This window comes from Curcuma longa, chromosome 12 (assembly GCF_044706935.1).
Source record: "Curcuma longa cultivar G26 ecotype Majalengka, Jawa Barat chromosome 12, ITB_CL_G26_1.1, whole genome shotgun sequence".
Classification (NCBI taxonomy): Eukaryota; Viridiplantae; Streptophyta; class Magnoliopsida; order Zingiberales; family Zingiberaceae; genus Curcuma; species Curcuma longa.
In genome coordinates this window covers 95,361-108,178 of record NC_133872.1, presented here as the reverse complement: position 1 = coordinate 108,178, position 12,818 = coordinate 95,361, and the positions used below count along the sequence as shown (strand labels likewise).

The 12,818-nt window shown below is 40.7% G+C and overlaps 4 protein-coding genes and 1 pseudogene across 5 annotated transcripts; 3 read left to right on the top strand and 2 right to left on the bottom strand.

Annotated features, from left to right (window-relative positions):
- The first annotated feature begins 661 nt into the window (after positions 1–661).
- Positions 662–2,454, top strand: LOC141843378 (uncharacterized; annotated as a pseudogene).
- A 1,204-nt stretch (positions 2,455–3,658) lies between these two features.
- LOC141843015 (beta-carotene isomerase D27, chloroplastic-like) lies at positions 3,659–6,762 on the bottom strand. The gene is made up of 7 exons (XM_074731027.1): positions 6,459–6,762; positions 6,169–6,308; positions 5,213–5,305; positions 5,067–5,128; positions 4,886–4,992; positions 3,967–4,056; positions 3,659–3,892 (listed from the first exon to the last, which is right to left on the bottom strand). Exons 1-7 carry the CDS (start codon positions 6,754–6,756, stop codon positions 3,855–3,857), a joined length of 828 nt encoding a protein of 275 aa, XP_074587128.1. The 5' UTR covers positions 6,757–6,762; the 3' UTR covers positions 3,659–3,854.
- A 616-nt stretch (positions 6,763–7,378) lies between these two features.
- Positions 7,379–8,211, top strand: LOC141843016 (calmodulin-1-like). The gene is made up of 4 exons (XM_074731028.1): positions 7,379–7,438; positions 7,619–7,779; positions 7,851–7,931; positions 8,068–8,211. Exons 1-4 carry the CDS (start codon positions 7,381–7,383, stop codon positions 8,209–8,211), a joined length of 444 nt encoding a protein of 147 aa, XP_074587129.1. The 5' UTR covers positions 7,379–7,380.
- A 430-nt stretch (positions 8,212–8,641) lies between these two features.
- Positions 8,642–9,312, top strand: LOC141842969 (histone H2A). The gene has a single exon (XM_074730972.1). It carries the CDS (start codon positions 8,723–8,725, stop codon positions 9,179–9,181), a length of 459 nt encoding a protein of 152 aa, XP_074587073.1. The 5' UTR covers positions 8,642–8,722; the 3' UTR covers positions 9,182–9,312.
- On the bottom strand, positions 9,308–10,688 carry LOC141842968 (FCS-Like Zinc finger 8-like). Of its 2 annotated transcripts, none has more exons than XM_074730970.1 (3): positions 10,492–10,688; positions 9,728–10,423; positions 9,308–9,591 (listed from the first exon to the last, which is right to left on the bottom strand). In XM_074730970.1, exons 1-3 carry the CDS (start codon positions 10,530–10,532, stop codon positions 9,585–9,587), a joined length of 744 nt encoding a protein of 247 aa, XP_074587071.1. In that variant the 5' UTR covers positions 10,533–10,688; the 3' UTR covers positions 9,308–9,584. The 2 variants fall into 2 exon arrangements, with proteins under 2 accessions (XP_074587071.1, XP_074587072.1); XM_074730971.1 differs by having other exon boundaries at positions 9,728–10,389.
- Positions 10,689–12,818: the final 2,130 nt, after the last annotated feature.

Below are 12,818 nucleotides of genomic sequence, written 5' to 3'. Positions count from 1 at the left end.
ACCATGCATTATGGTAGCACCTATTGAAGTTGGCTTTGGCTCGAACACCGCTTTCTTCCAAATAATAAATATGATTATTCAAAAACCTCCATCTTCACCTTCCTGAAACATAATTGAGTTGGCACAATATGAACATTAGTTGGCATAAAGAGGATAAGAGTTCGAACTACGTTGTTGCTCAACTGTACGCTTTTTGATTTATCTCTTCATATTCATGGAGATCGTGAAGTTATGGAAAAGCTAAGATGACGAATTTCATCTTTTTCACGAGAATGTTCCTAAAGTTGGTATGGCTAAAAATTGTCATGAAGCTCTGTGCTAATGAAATATATATAATGAACAGAACTGTCTAACTCCTGACTGCACAATAATGCCCTGATCAGAAACTAGTAAATCCTATTCAATGGCACAGGCTGACAAAAGCAACACAAACTTTACCTAATTTACTAATGATATTATGTACTAACCTGAGCAAAACGGGCTGCTCCTGTGGTCATTGCCATAGAGCTGACTGTTGCGAGCAGTGGCTGCTTGTCTTTCTCTCCACTACTGCCACTGAATGAATCGAAAGGATTGGCCTTGAGTGACCTGCAGTGTGTCACTCAACAAAGGATATACACAGCATTCTGTTCAATATACACATTCTTCGAGTAAACTGAACATGGCCCTAAAAGGTTTTTGAGGCCCAAAGCCACTTAAGTAAACTTACTTTGCAGATATCCGCCAGAGCAAATATTACTTGGATATTGATATTGTTGAGTACATGGTGTTTTACAATTAAGTTTAAATGCAAAATTGATACGAATAAATTAGACAAGCATAACTTACTTGAAAAGCCTTTGCTTCTTAAGAAAATTATTCTCAATTAATTTTGGTGAGCTTCTCAATTAATTGGAGGATGAGGCAGCAATGCTGAGCTGAGGATCGTCAATGAAGGCGAGGAAGGAGAGTGTTGGCGAGCAAAGCGAGCCGCAATCACGAGTGAGATCGATCTCGATATAGGTCGTCGGACCCGAGCTCGTTCGCACCTCCTGAAGAAGCCCCAATTTCAGCCGAGGGTTTCTTCAATGCCCTGGATCAGGGTCAGCTCACGCTCACTGAGGTGAAGAAGCTCGAGCCGCCGACGAGAAATGCCCAAATCACGCCGCTCCAGGGGAATAGGTTCGTCTGCGATAATTTCTTCCGGGGAGACAAAGAGGTCGGGGGAGCACTACGGCGAAATCGAGAGACGGCTGAGAATGCGAGGGCTCAACGAGCCGGTGAAGGACTTGGAGGCTCTGAAGGAGGCGTTCCAGTTCCAGGGGCTCCTCCATTCCAAGCTGGCGAACCACCGGACAATCTGCCGCGATAACCTGATGCACGATTCCGAAGTGCGCCTTCAGTAGAACTCCCCAGTCGTCAACATCAAGAAGGTCTCCAAGGCCCAACGAGATACGCGCTGCCGCCGAGAAGCAACACCCTTGGCCAAACCGATAATGCTACCTGCCGGCGATGCGACACGGCGAGACATCAGAGCGTTAATCGGCGAAGCGAGATGTTGATCCGTGCGCCATCGAGGTCACCTGTGAACCGGCGACCGTCAAGCGCGGCTTCGCAGAGCGTCGCTTCCACAAAGTCTAATCCGATCGAAGAGGACGGGGCAGGATCCGACGGCCACCGGATCGCCAGCAAGCCACATGCGGAAGGCGGTTGACAAAAATAGGGTGGTTCAGAGACCGGCGGAGGACGACGTCGTGACCACCTTCCACATAAATAGCATCGTCTTCTCCTCCCCATCCGTTTCAGAGGACTCGTCGCCGTTCACGAGCGATGCATCGATTTTAAAGGTAAATTAAATACAATTCTTTTGATTTATTTTAATCTGCTAGCTAAAAGACGCGTTCATTCATAAATATACAATAATATTTTTCTCTCACCTTTTTTTTCTTCATGGAAACGATTACGTAAGATACAATTCTAGAAAATAAATAATACAATCATGCGAAATGATGAGCAGATCAATCGGCGTAGGAGTGGGAAGAGCCATGCGCTGCAGTGGTACGGACCGATAATGGAAATTGCACCGATAGTCCCGACTCTGACGTGCGCGACGCCCTCCTCCTCGCTTCCCTCCGCGCGTCGTCCGACGCCGGCAAAAACGCCGCGTGCAGATCCCTGACGAAATGCATCGCCGCTGGGCGCGCGGTTCCTGCCCGCTGCCGAGATATCCGACGCCGTCGTCCAGATTGATCGGATGATCTTTATAGGGATCTCGTCAGAGAAACGATTCGCCACCTCGCTAGGTAGCGCTGCCGCCGGCGAGTGTGACGTTTGCTGATGGAGCAGAGATAGCAAAGGCCGCTGCATACTCCGCTGTGCAAATTTGGGTCTGTGTCCTAGCTAGGTCAAACATGACGACGAAAGAGGACAATTTTATGCAAAGCCTCGATCTGATGTTCTGCAGTTACCTTAACCTTAATACTTTGTGCAGAAACATGTTAGCCAGCCAGTAAAGAGTAGAGCAGTTGACTATGAGACAGTGAGCAACATAATTGTCCTATATATGCCAGTAGCTGTTAAGGTCATGATAGCCTGCTCATTTGATCATCTTATATAAAAGTTTATCAGTTTTACCAAATGTTTGGAATTAGTTGAGTCCTATCTTGCTCATTTGATCACCTTAAAATATGACTTCGGCCCTGGTCATGTGGTGAGCCCAAATGAAGGATTTATGTTAGGTAAAATTGGGCTTAGACTGCAATACTGAACTAATTAGAGTGTTTATAGGGCTTTTCTTATTCTTCTTCCTTTTATTTGAGCTGAAGAAAATTTTCCCACACCAGGCTTACTGCTTACATAAAGTACATAACTCTTGTATGGGAATAATTTTTGTCCCAAGAGAATACGAATTCCTACATATAGTCATTCCAATTCTTTTATTTGATTTTATTTGAGAAAAATAGAATAGAATTATTATTTATTATTATCAGTTCTAGTCTGGCTTGAATAAAATTTTAACTATATACCAAATTTGATGGTTTCAAGAAAGCTTTGTTTGTAGATTTGTTCCTGTTGTAGTAATCAAACTTTGCTTGTAAAACTTTTCCTATAGTAAGAATCAAGCTTTGTCTAGCTTTAAAATTGTTCCTGTTGTAGCATGTTCGAGCTTTAATTGTCTGTAGAATTTTTCCTATTATATCAATCAATTCCCACGGCTGTCAGTGATGAAGAACACTTGGCTTTTAACCCACTTGATCAATAATTTGTGTGTTGAATTCCTCAGAATTTTAGTGGAGCATGTAAGTCATTTCAGATCGATACAACTTGCTCATTTATTTCAACTAGACGTAGACCTTAGCCAACGTTCCATTATGCTTCCACTAAGAATCATCTGGTTGAACAAGTGACCTCATGTTACTCTGAAAAAAAGAAAAATCATCCGACACTGCTGTAGTCCCTATCATTTATGTTTTTTTTTTAATAACTTCTTGTTACTAATCTTGAAACATCAATATAGATGTTTTGACTTGAATTACCCCCATTATATGCCTGTCATGTCATTTAGTAAGGGAGTCAAATAAGGCTGGTTGTTGAATCACTAGATTCCATGTTGTGATTCTTCAAAAGCTAACAATCATCATAACTTCTCACTAGAAATTTTAGATAGAAGAACCAAGACCAACACATTTCATTTTTCACCACACAATTGCTAAATGGAACAGCAGATCACATTGACTTTACTGATACGGATCAGGAAATAGAAGCACTGTTCCTGCAGGGGAGAGTTCCAAATGAACTACATACTAAAAGCTTTGAAATCCCTCTGGTATGTCGAAGACCTTAGATTTCAAAACTCTTTACGCTGTCATCATCCACTAGGAACAGTTCACTCCATGTGTCTGCTTTGCTATGCCTGCAAAAAAGAGAGAAAACAATAAATAGCTAGAAATTAAGGATGCTTCTTGATTCTTGGATTAAGGTTATTACAGGATTTGTGATAGCATGGTTGTTTCAGTGAGGGATCATCAGTTGGTGCTTGCTGACCAAAGATCATCTCACAACTCATGTCTTCAAAATCTGGAATTAAGCATCATTAGAATATGGGCCATTACTAGCTGATAAGCGTCTACAAGATAACTATTGCAATATCTAGAAAGTTTTCATATTTCTTATGACTATAGTAAAGCGTGCATCATTAGGAATCAGATGCTCTTTGGATCATTTAAACTTGATTGATTTGAATCTTTGGTGAACTATTGGTCATTTTCCATGGTTGGTCATATAGATATCATGATGCCTGAACCTACGATATTTAACATGAATACTGAATTTTTGACCGTGTAGTGCTTGTTACTGATGAGGAATGAGATTTGACGTTACTGGTGTTCTGTCCACTTCATTTGGAAATGGGCGTCATTGAAGCAGCCATTTGAAAAGAAATGATGGAATATGAATGTTTCTTCTCTGATGCCAAATTGAATGGATGAATAGCACAACTATGGTCTATGAGATCCAGCTTACTCATTGCATGGAGGACTCCAGGAACGTAGGCTCCTCGACGTGAAGAATTTAATACTCCTTTTGTGGATCTCAGTTCCTTGGTCTTGTTCCCCAAATGGTTGCCCTGTGGCCCTTGTTCTTTCATTTTTTTCTACTCTCTTTTCTTCTTTCTGAAATGAATTCGTGCATCGACAGTGTTTGGTGCTGTCCCACTTCCCCTTCTATAGCAAACAAAAGTTTCTAAGCCCTCCCTACATTCTTCTTTATGAAATTGTTGGTGAAATTTGGGTTAGAAATTCTCGAATCATAATTGGCTTGTGTGAAAGTATTTCTCCATTCTAACATAGATCCAATAACTCAGCCATACATGATGTTCTGATAGAAAATGGGTTTGTAAGAAATATACTTGGATTCATATAGACTGGCATTCCAAGTGAATCCTGGATGAAGCTTTGACTTGGGATCTTGCATAAGTTTGTGCACATCCCCACACAGTTGGTGCTCTCAAGAAACCTACAAGACATAATGAACAGGTATACACAGTATGTGACTTTTGCGCATCTTTATGGATAACAGTGGAAGTGTACCTGCATTTAGGGATGTATACCACATTCTTCTCTGTTTTCCCTTTGACTTCTGATTCCCTGACCTTGCTCAGACAAGAATCACACTCATTTTAGTTCTGGGGGATTCAAAGTTACTGCATATTTGAGTAATTTAATAATCCATGTACCTCGCAGAGGCCAATTAGCCATGGGAAGAACAATGTAGTGAAAGCTGCAAAGAATTCTCTTGTAAATGTGGACGGAGGCAATAAAATCTTTATCTGCCGTGCCAAGAGACAAGAGTACAAACTTCCCATTAGCAATCAGGTAACGCAGAAGGAATAGATTTATATTCCTTTTGATTTTAGTTCATATGTTTTTTATCAATAAACAAAACAAGAGTATAAATTTTTTATTCCAAGAATCCATTAAATTGCCAAGATCTATATTTTAAGTATTCCCTGCATTTTCGGAACCTCAAGTTTCTTGAATGTTATGTTTATTTGGAGGAGAGAAAAAAATAAAATAGTTATGTGAAGAAAAACAATGAATTGTAGTGTTTCAATTCGTATTTATTTTGTTTACTTAGCCTGATTTGGGTGAGAATAAAATAACAAGATCTTAATTTCTCTTGATAAGCAAGAGAAATTAATTATTTTATTTTAAAATTTTCTATTTCTCTTATTTTTGCTTAAGTAATTAATTAAGCATGGCATAATGGATCAAAATAGTGTGTAACTTTTTGTATTTTGTTCTAACAGCTAGCTATTTACTGATTGACTTTGTATATTCTCCAATTGACATCCATTGCATCACCATCTCTGTCAAAGTTTTCTTTTAAGCACTTAATATTATTTATATCATTTTGTGTATTACCTGCATGGCATGTATAATAATACATAATTTCTCTTGCTTAATTCACAGGATACAGATGAAAAAAATGTTTAAGATGGTGATTATAAATAATCTTGATACAAAAAAGTAAAATTTTGCATAATTGTTCTCTTTAAAACTGAATAGTATTTTTTTATGACACAGTGAAATATATAACTAGCTAGCTAGATCTTGTGCTTTTGATGAAAACCATTTTTTCTCCTTAGAAAACCACGACAAAGAAATTAATTAATGTTATAAGCTCACTTGCCATTGTCAGTATGGCGACTGGGAAGGCCTTCTGCAGAGCTTGGATCACTAGATTCTGCTGCGCTTTTGTTCCATGCTTCTTGGAGATCATGACTGCTGCCTCAACCAGTCCCTCGTACCCTTGCTTCTCGTTGCTTGTCCCTGTAACTCAAACCATCAATCTCCAAGGTTTTTCTTCTCTCCATATATATATAATAAAGCCTAGCTACTAGAAAAAATTAGTTTGTTAATTTAGAGGAAGAACAGGACCCTCTTTAATTAATCTGTTGTTGAATCCAAATAACAACAAACCTGTGGTTGCTTGGATGGCTTTTGTCAGGTAATGGATGGCCAGGAGGTCGAACCAGTTATCTTTGTACTTACTCTCTTTGTTCTCTCCCTTTATCGGCACTAGCAACGCCCTCATCTCCTCTGTCGTCGATAAAGTTGTGTGCATGGCCTTCCCCAGCACCATCTTGGTTGGTCTGTCTTGTATCTGCACGGCGGCTGATACCATCATCAGTCGACTCGTTCTCCGATTGTCTGACTCTGCTCCTCTTCTGGGAAGGTATAATTTAGTCCCTCCACCCCCAAGAAAACTAACTTTCATTTGTGTTTGTGCGTATGTAAAGAGTCGTATGCAAGTATGCAAGAGCTAGCTAGCAATGAGGAGCATCTTGGTAGAGAGGTCATGGGACTATATATAATACTTCTTAATTTTGTTGGTGGAATGATATTTATTCTATATATTAGTCCGAGTAATTGACTTGTAGAGATCCAGTGGTGGGACCTTGTGTTGCCTTGTGGGGATGTATGTTCGTGTAGCCATTCATTTGGTAGGAGCACTCCTATCATCACTTTGCCCATGAGAAAAAACATTTTATCATTTCCTCAAACAATTGCGGGTTTTATATATATATAAAACACAAAAATTAATGCATTTTGCAATAATGAGTTGCCTTTAATTTCCTGAGGTTTGTAATCGAGTGAATGGCACAAATTCATTTTTGATTAGCTCCAAAAATAAGTTTTTTCTTCTAGTGTTGGCCTTGAGCAACCTTAATTTCTTGGAAATTCTGGGTTAGAAACACGAAATACGATAGAATGAAGCGTGAAAGTGTTGAGAAACAACTTGGATACTACTTTCAGCACAAGTCAAATGCACTGCTACTATTAAACAAGAGAATTCCTGTCTCTTCTTTAATTGTCAATTGCTTAGTGTTGAAGGATCTTCATGGATCTCACAGCTGAGTACAAGGAGGTGTTCTCCTTCTTCGACAAAAATGGAGATGGTTTGATTAGTTCCTTACACTTTGCTCCGTTTCTTTCTTGCAGTTTGATTTTTTCTCTCTCAATTTTTGGTATATTGCTTGCTTGACTTTATGACATGAATTCGTTTTTAGTCATTTTAGATATATCATTAAGAAATTAAATGATGAATCTTTGCCCTTTTTACCTTGGAAATAAATCAGGTCGCATCACAATTGAAGAACTGGCCAGGGTCATTCGGTCCATGGGGCACGTCGACCCAACTAAACAAGAACTGCAGAGTATGATCATGGAGGTCGATGTGAATGGCAATGGGACCATAGAGTTCAATGAGTTCCTCAGCGTAATGGATAGGAAAATGACGGTGAGGCCAACAAAACACACACACATTTACTTGTTTCCTGCCATCGTCCTAATCGTTGTTTTAATTTGTAGGAGGAAGAAGCAGAAGAGGAACTGAGAGAAGCCTTCAGGGTTTTTGATATCGACCAGAATGGTTTCATCTCAGCTAGTGAGGTACAAAACTGCTGTTTCTTGCTTCTAAACCTTTCTCTGTAAGTAAAAACATCACGATGCCAAGCAACAAATTAAAAGAATTCAGAAGGTAGGAGTTGTTAGGATGGTTGCCTGATTATGATTTCGCTGAATGCAGCTCATGAGTGTGATGATCGACCTTGGAAATAATGTTACAAAAGAGCAAGTTTTAGAGATGATCGGAGAAGCTGATACTGATGGTGATGGACAGGTGAACTTTGAAGAATTCTCCAGGACGATGATGTTTCTGAAGAAGTCTTGAACTATCTCAGTGAGAAATACAAATCTAAAGAACACTTTAGCCAATCTTCAATCCACAGACATTTATCATATCATAGATAATCAACGACAGAAGTTAAAACCTGTACATTTTTTTCTAACGGTTGAATTAGTCAGAATTTAATTTTTAACTGTTCGATATTGTACGGCTGTGATCAAATCTCATTAATCCAACGGAGGAAAGGTGGGGAATGAATGAACGAATGAGGCTGTTTCAGCCTTTCAGGTGCCAATCGGAGCGTCCAGCTGTGGCCGATTCTCATTGGTCGGTAATCGACTCTCACGGATCGCCAGTGTGGATTTCCTCGACCGTCCATCGAAACCTATCCAACGGCAGCAGAGCGCGATCTGAGGACCACAACGGTTCTCGAAAACCAACCCATGGCTATAAAAGGGTTTCGGTTCGCTTCGGCTTGGTATCGATTTCAAATATCCGAACCGCCGCCTCCGCTTCAGCTTCTCTCGCCCACGACTCGAGATCTCGCCGGAAGGGGATGGACGCCAGTGGAGCAGTCGCCGGCAAGGCGAAGAAGGGAGCAGCTGGGCGCCGAGGTGGAGGGCCCAAGAAGAAGCCGGTCTCTCGGTCCGTCAAGGCCGGCCTCCAGTTCCCCGTCGGTCGCATTGGCCGCTTCCTCAAGAAAGGGCGGTATGCCCAGCGCGTGGGCACGGGCGCCCCCGTCTACCTCGCCGCCGTCCTAGAGTACCTGGCGGCGGAGGTCCTGGAGCTGGCCGGGAACGCTGCGCGCGACAACAAGAAGAACCGGATCATCCCGCGCCACGTGCTGCTGGCGATACGGAACGACGAGGAGCTAGGGAAGCTGCTGGCCGGCGTGACGATCGCCCACGGCGGCGTGCTGCCTAACATCAATCCGGTGCTGCTGCCGAAGAAGACGGCTGCCAAGGAGCCCAAATCGCCGTCCAAGGCGACCAAATCGCCCAAGAAGGCTGCTTGATTAGCGTATACCTTTTTTACATCTTTGTAATCTCGTGTAGTTGTGTGGTAGTATCAGGATGTAGGAAATGTTAAATCTTGAAGGCGATGCATTTTGGTAATCTAAAATTTCCTACGATCTTATGAATTGTCTCTTCAAAAGTCTTGCTTGCCTCGTTCTTGTGAACAAATCATTTCCTCACCATACATTAACAAGTTGATTTTTCACATCAACAAAATCATGCCTTTGAAAGCAGGGAAAAACGAAGCGAAAGATCTGAAAAGAAAAACCAGAAGCAACGAAGTGTGCTATCATGTATTTGATCTTGCTTCAAGGAATTCTTGCATCGCCAAATTGATATTCTATGCTCCCCTTCTGCTTCAAACATCTCCTGGCAGTGGCAATGTGGCAGTAGAATTTCCTTCTATGCTCTAAGATTGACAGAGTATAAGGATGATTATTCTACGAAATGACATCTCCTCAAAGCAATTGAGCGATTCAACGTCCTTCAGAAAAAAAAAAGAACCTTTATTTTTCTTTCCTCTAAAAGGAGATTAGATAACAAACCTGTCCATGAAAATCTCCTCCCCTGTGTCAGTTATCTTTCTGCAACCGTTGGAGAAGCTGGAAAGATCATTCACAGGACTGCTGAATCCTTCGCCACAAGAACAGTTCCAATTCTCATGATCAGCAGATGCACTGCTGCCGCTTTCAATGATGCAGTCTTCAAAAATATGAGTAGTCTTCGGATTTGGCCCGTGCAAGATGACACGAGTGTAATCCTCCGACTGGGCCATCTCCGACCGAGGAATCAACGTTCTCTGAGCAGGGGACGAGGGGTACAAGGCCATCAGTGAATTCCTAGTTTTGATGCCAAATTCTATAGGTGAATGCCGGGACTCCGCATGGCCGACACTCGAAATGAAGATTGATTCAGTGGCCGGAGAAGGTATTTGAATCTTAAGCTTAGACCCAAACACCACGACTCTCTTCTCTTGCTTGGAAACAGCCGTAACAGAGTCTTCATTCGTGAGTACATCAAGAAGGCCAAGTCCAATGCCCCTTGTCTCTTCTTCATACTCCTTGGAGACCTTTCTGCTGCTGTTCCTAATGGACGAGAAGGCCATGGTTTCCAGTATAGAAGTGGGAAAGGCAGCAGCTGAGGGAGGATCACACATCAGGCCTTGCTTGCTGGTCACTGTACTCGACCTGTTCTTCAGCATGAACTCCTGAAATTTTGATCTGAGAAACATAGGAAGACAACTGCAAAGAGAAGAGCAGTTCCACATAAAGATCACTGCCAGCAAAGCAGAAGAAGATGTATAGCTTACTCTTGTACAGGGAAACAATCAAACAAGCGGCCTGAACTCATCAAGGCTCGAGGTGGAGCAAAGCAAATGGAGAATGGTGGCGAGGAAGAAACTGAAAGGTAATCATGGTCTTATGTCTGTTCATTGGCTAAAAAAAGAGGTGCAACTCATCATGGAAGGCAGGCCAGAATCATTGGCTATCACGAGCAATCACTGCTTAATTTTGATGCTCCATAGCATTTATTGGCAGATAATATGCACACATATAGTCAACCTATTCAATAATGTCATCACTAATCAAAGTATCACATTAATGTAAATTGAACACAGTTTAACAGATAAAGATTAGTGTTTGAGTTTGGATAGAGATCTACTTGTGATGGCATTGGGACAGTGTTCACGTAAAGGGGTTACAAGATAACAAGGATAAAGTAGTCACGAGAAGACTTTTTTCCTTGTGTTTTTGTTCACTTCTCAGGAATGGGACCTTCAACTTTTATCTGCAAGTGGTGAAAGCTTTAGCATGGGATTGGGATGGTGGCTAGATGAATGGATCAGAAAGTGACTTCAGGGAGTGTATTGTGCTATTGAAATTGAGATTTGGATATTATATATATAATATATAAATTTATCTTATCTCTGAGGGAATATGTCTAGAAGTGGATATCTGAGTACTTGGCTATATCTCTAATTAAGAGAGGTCAGTGGTAATACCCTGATCAGACAACGAAGGATGCTGCTAAGGTCATGAACACCACAAATTCTTGTACAAATGAGAGGCAATGTCGCATCTAATGAAAGATATTTGAAAACAAGTCATCCCCACTACTGCACATATTGGAAAACACATTTGACAAAACTTCAAGTTGATAGGGAGATTTGGCTAGATAACAGATATATGGGATATCTGTGCCAAAAGCTCATTTGCAACTATGTTTGTTCAATTTATTTTGCATTGCAAAGCCTAAGAATTCAGATAGGCATATATACCACATACCTTTAGCAGTAAATAAAGATCAAAACTTCAAAGCCACTTAATATTTTGACAGATTGATACAGAATATTGAAAAGAAGAGAGTAGCAATCTCTGACCTTTGCTGAACATCACAACACAGTGCAGTAAAGAATTTATATGCTCATTTTTCTCACAGCAAAACCTTGCCTTGTTTTTTTTTTCTCTCATTAACTAGCAATCAACACCATGGGAAAATTCATTACTTGAGCAGCACTATTTACCATAGCTAGGACACTAGCAATGACTCTTCCTCATCAGAATCCCTTCTTTTTCTCTCTTTTCCATAAATCAGGCGCAAGCCACTCCAGAGCTCTTTTAACTTTATCCTACTCGACCAAAAACCCTTTTGATGCTTTGCCACAGGCATTTCACTTGATTGAGTATGTCGTGTGGGGTATCAGCTATCATCAACATTTTGACCAAGACAAATCTGATCGGTCTATTTCCTTGAATTGCTCCATGTTCTAACGTAAGGTATCAAAGACACAAAGTCCCTGCCAAAATAGACGTCTCTTTCAGAGTAGTGATAGTGCAGGCCTTGAGAATGTGCCTGGTCTCATCCTTAAGGACCATATTCTTGGCACAAGAAGGCTTCAATTAATTAGTCTCCAGTTACTGGATAGAATTGGCCAGAGTAAACGATTGCTTCATGATTAAAATGAAGCCGTAAATTTTCACAGATATGGTGCAAATCACCTAATTAAGTGCATTCACTAGGTTTAGGGACTGCTAAAATCCCTACTTTAAATTCAAATTATAGGCTCCCTAAGGATCTCTTTTATCTACTAGTCAAGATACAGCAGAAAATATGTGATTCAAATAGTCCACTTGCGTTGATCAAGCACTGCATTATCTATTAGGTAGACAGGAATGTTTTGAAGGGGCACTGCCTACCTTATCCTGTAGTCACAAAAATAGATGAACCAAAAACTTCATGTGAGATTGATGGATAGCTATCAGCCTTTGAAGATAAACTGATCGCTTATTTTGGTTTGACCATAAACTTATGAAGTGAAGGAATGAGAAAGTCGCTTTCTTGGCCTTCAAAATGAATACACTGTGACAAATTTGCAAGGAAAAAAAAGATTCTCAACCATTGATTAATCAACTAACCTTACTTAAAAATATCAATTCGCTTAAAATTATAAGAATAGTTTCATTTTTCCCTTGCATATAAACTTAGCCGATGCCAACAAAATCCAGTTGCCAACTGTGGTAACTATCCAGGAGTTTGAGTAATAAAATTTAAGCAAAATCAATACGAACGGTGGTGCATTAAACAGAAATATCAGTTTGCTTGTTTATATGATTAGCATATTCTCCTCGAATTACA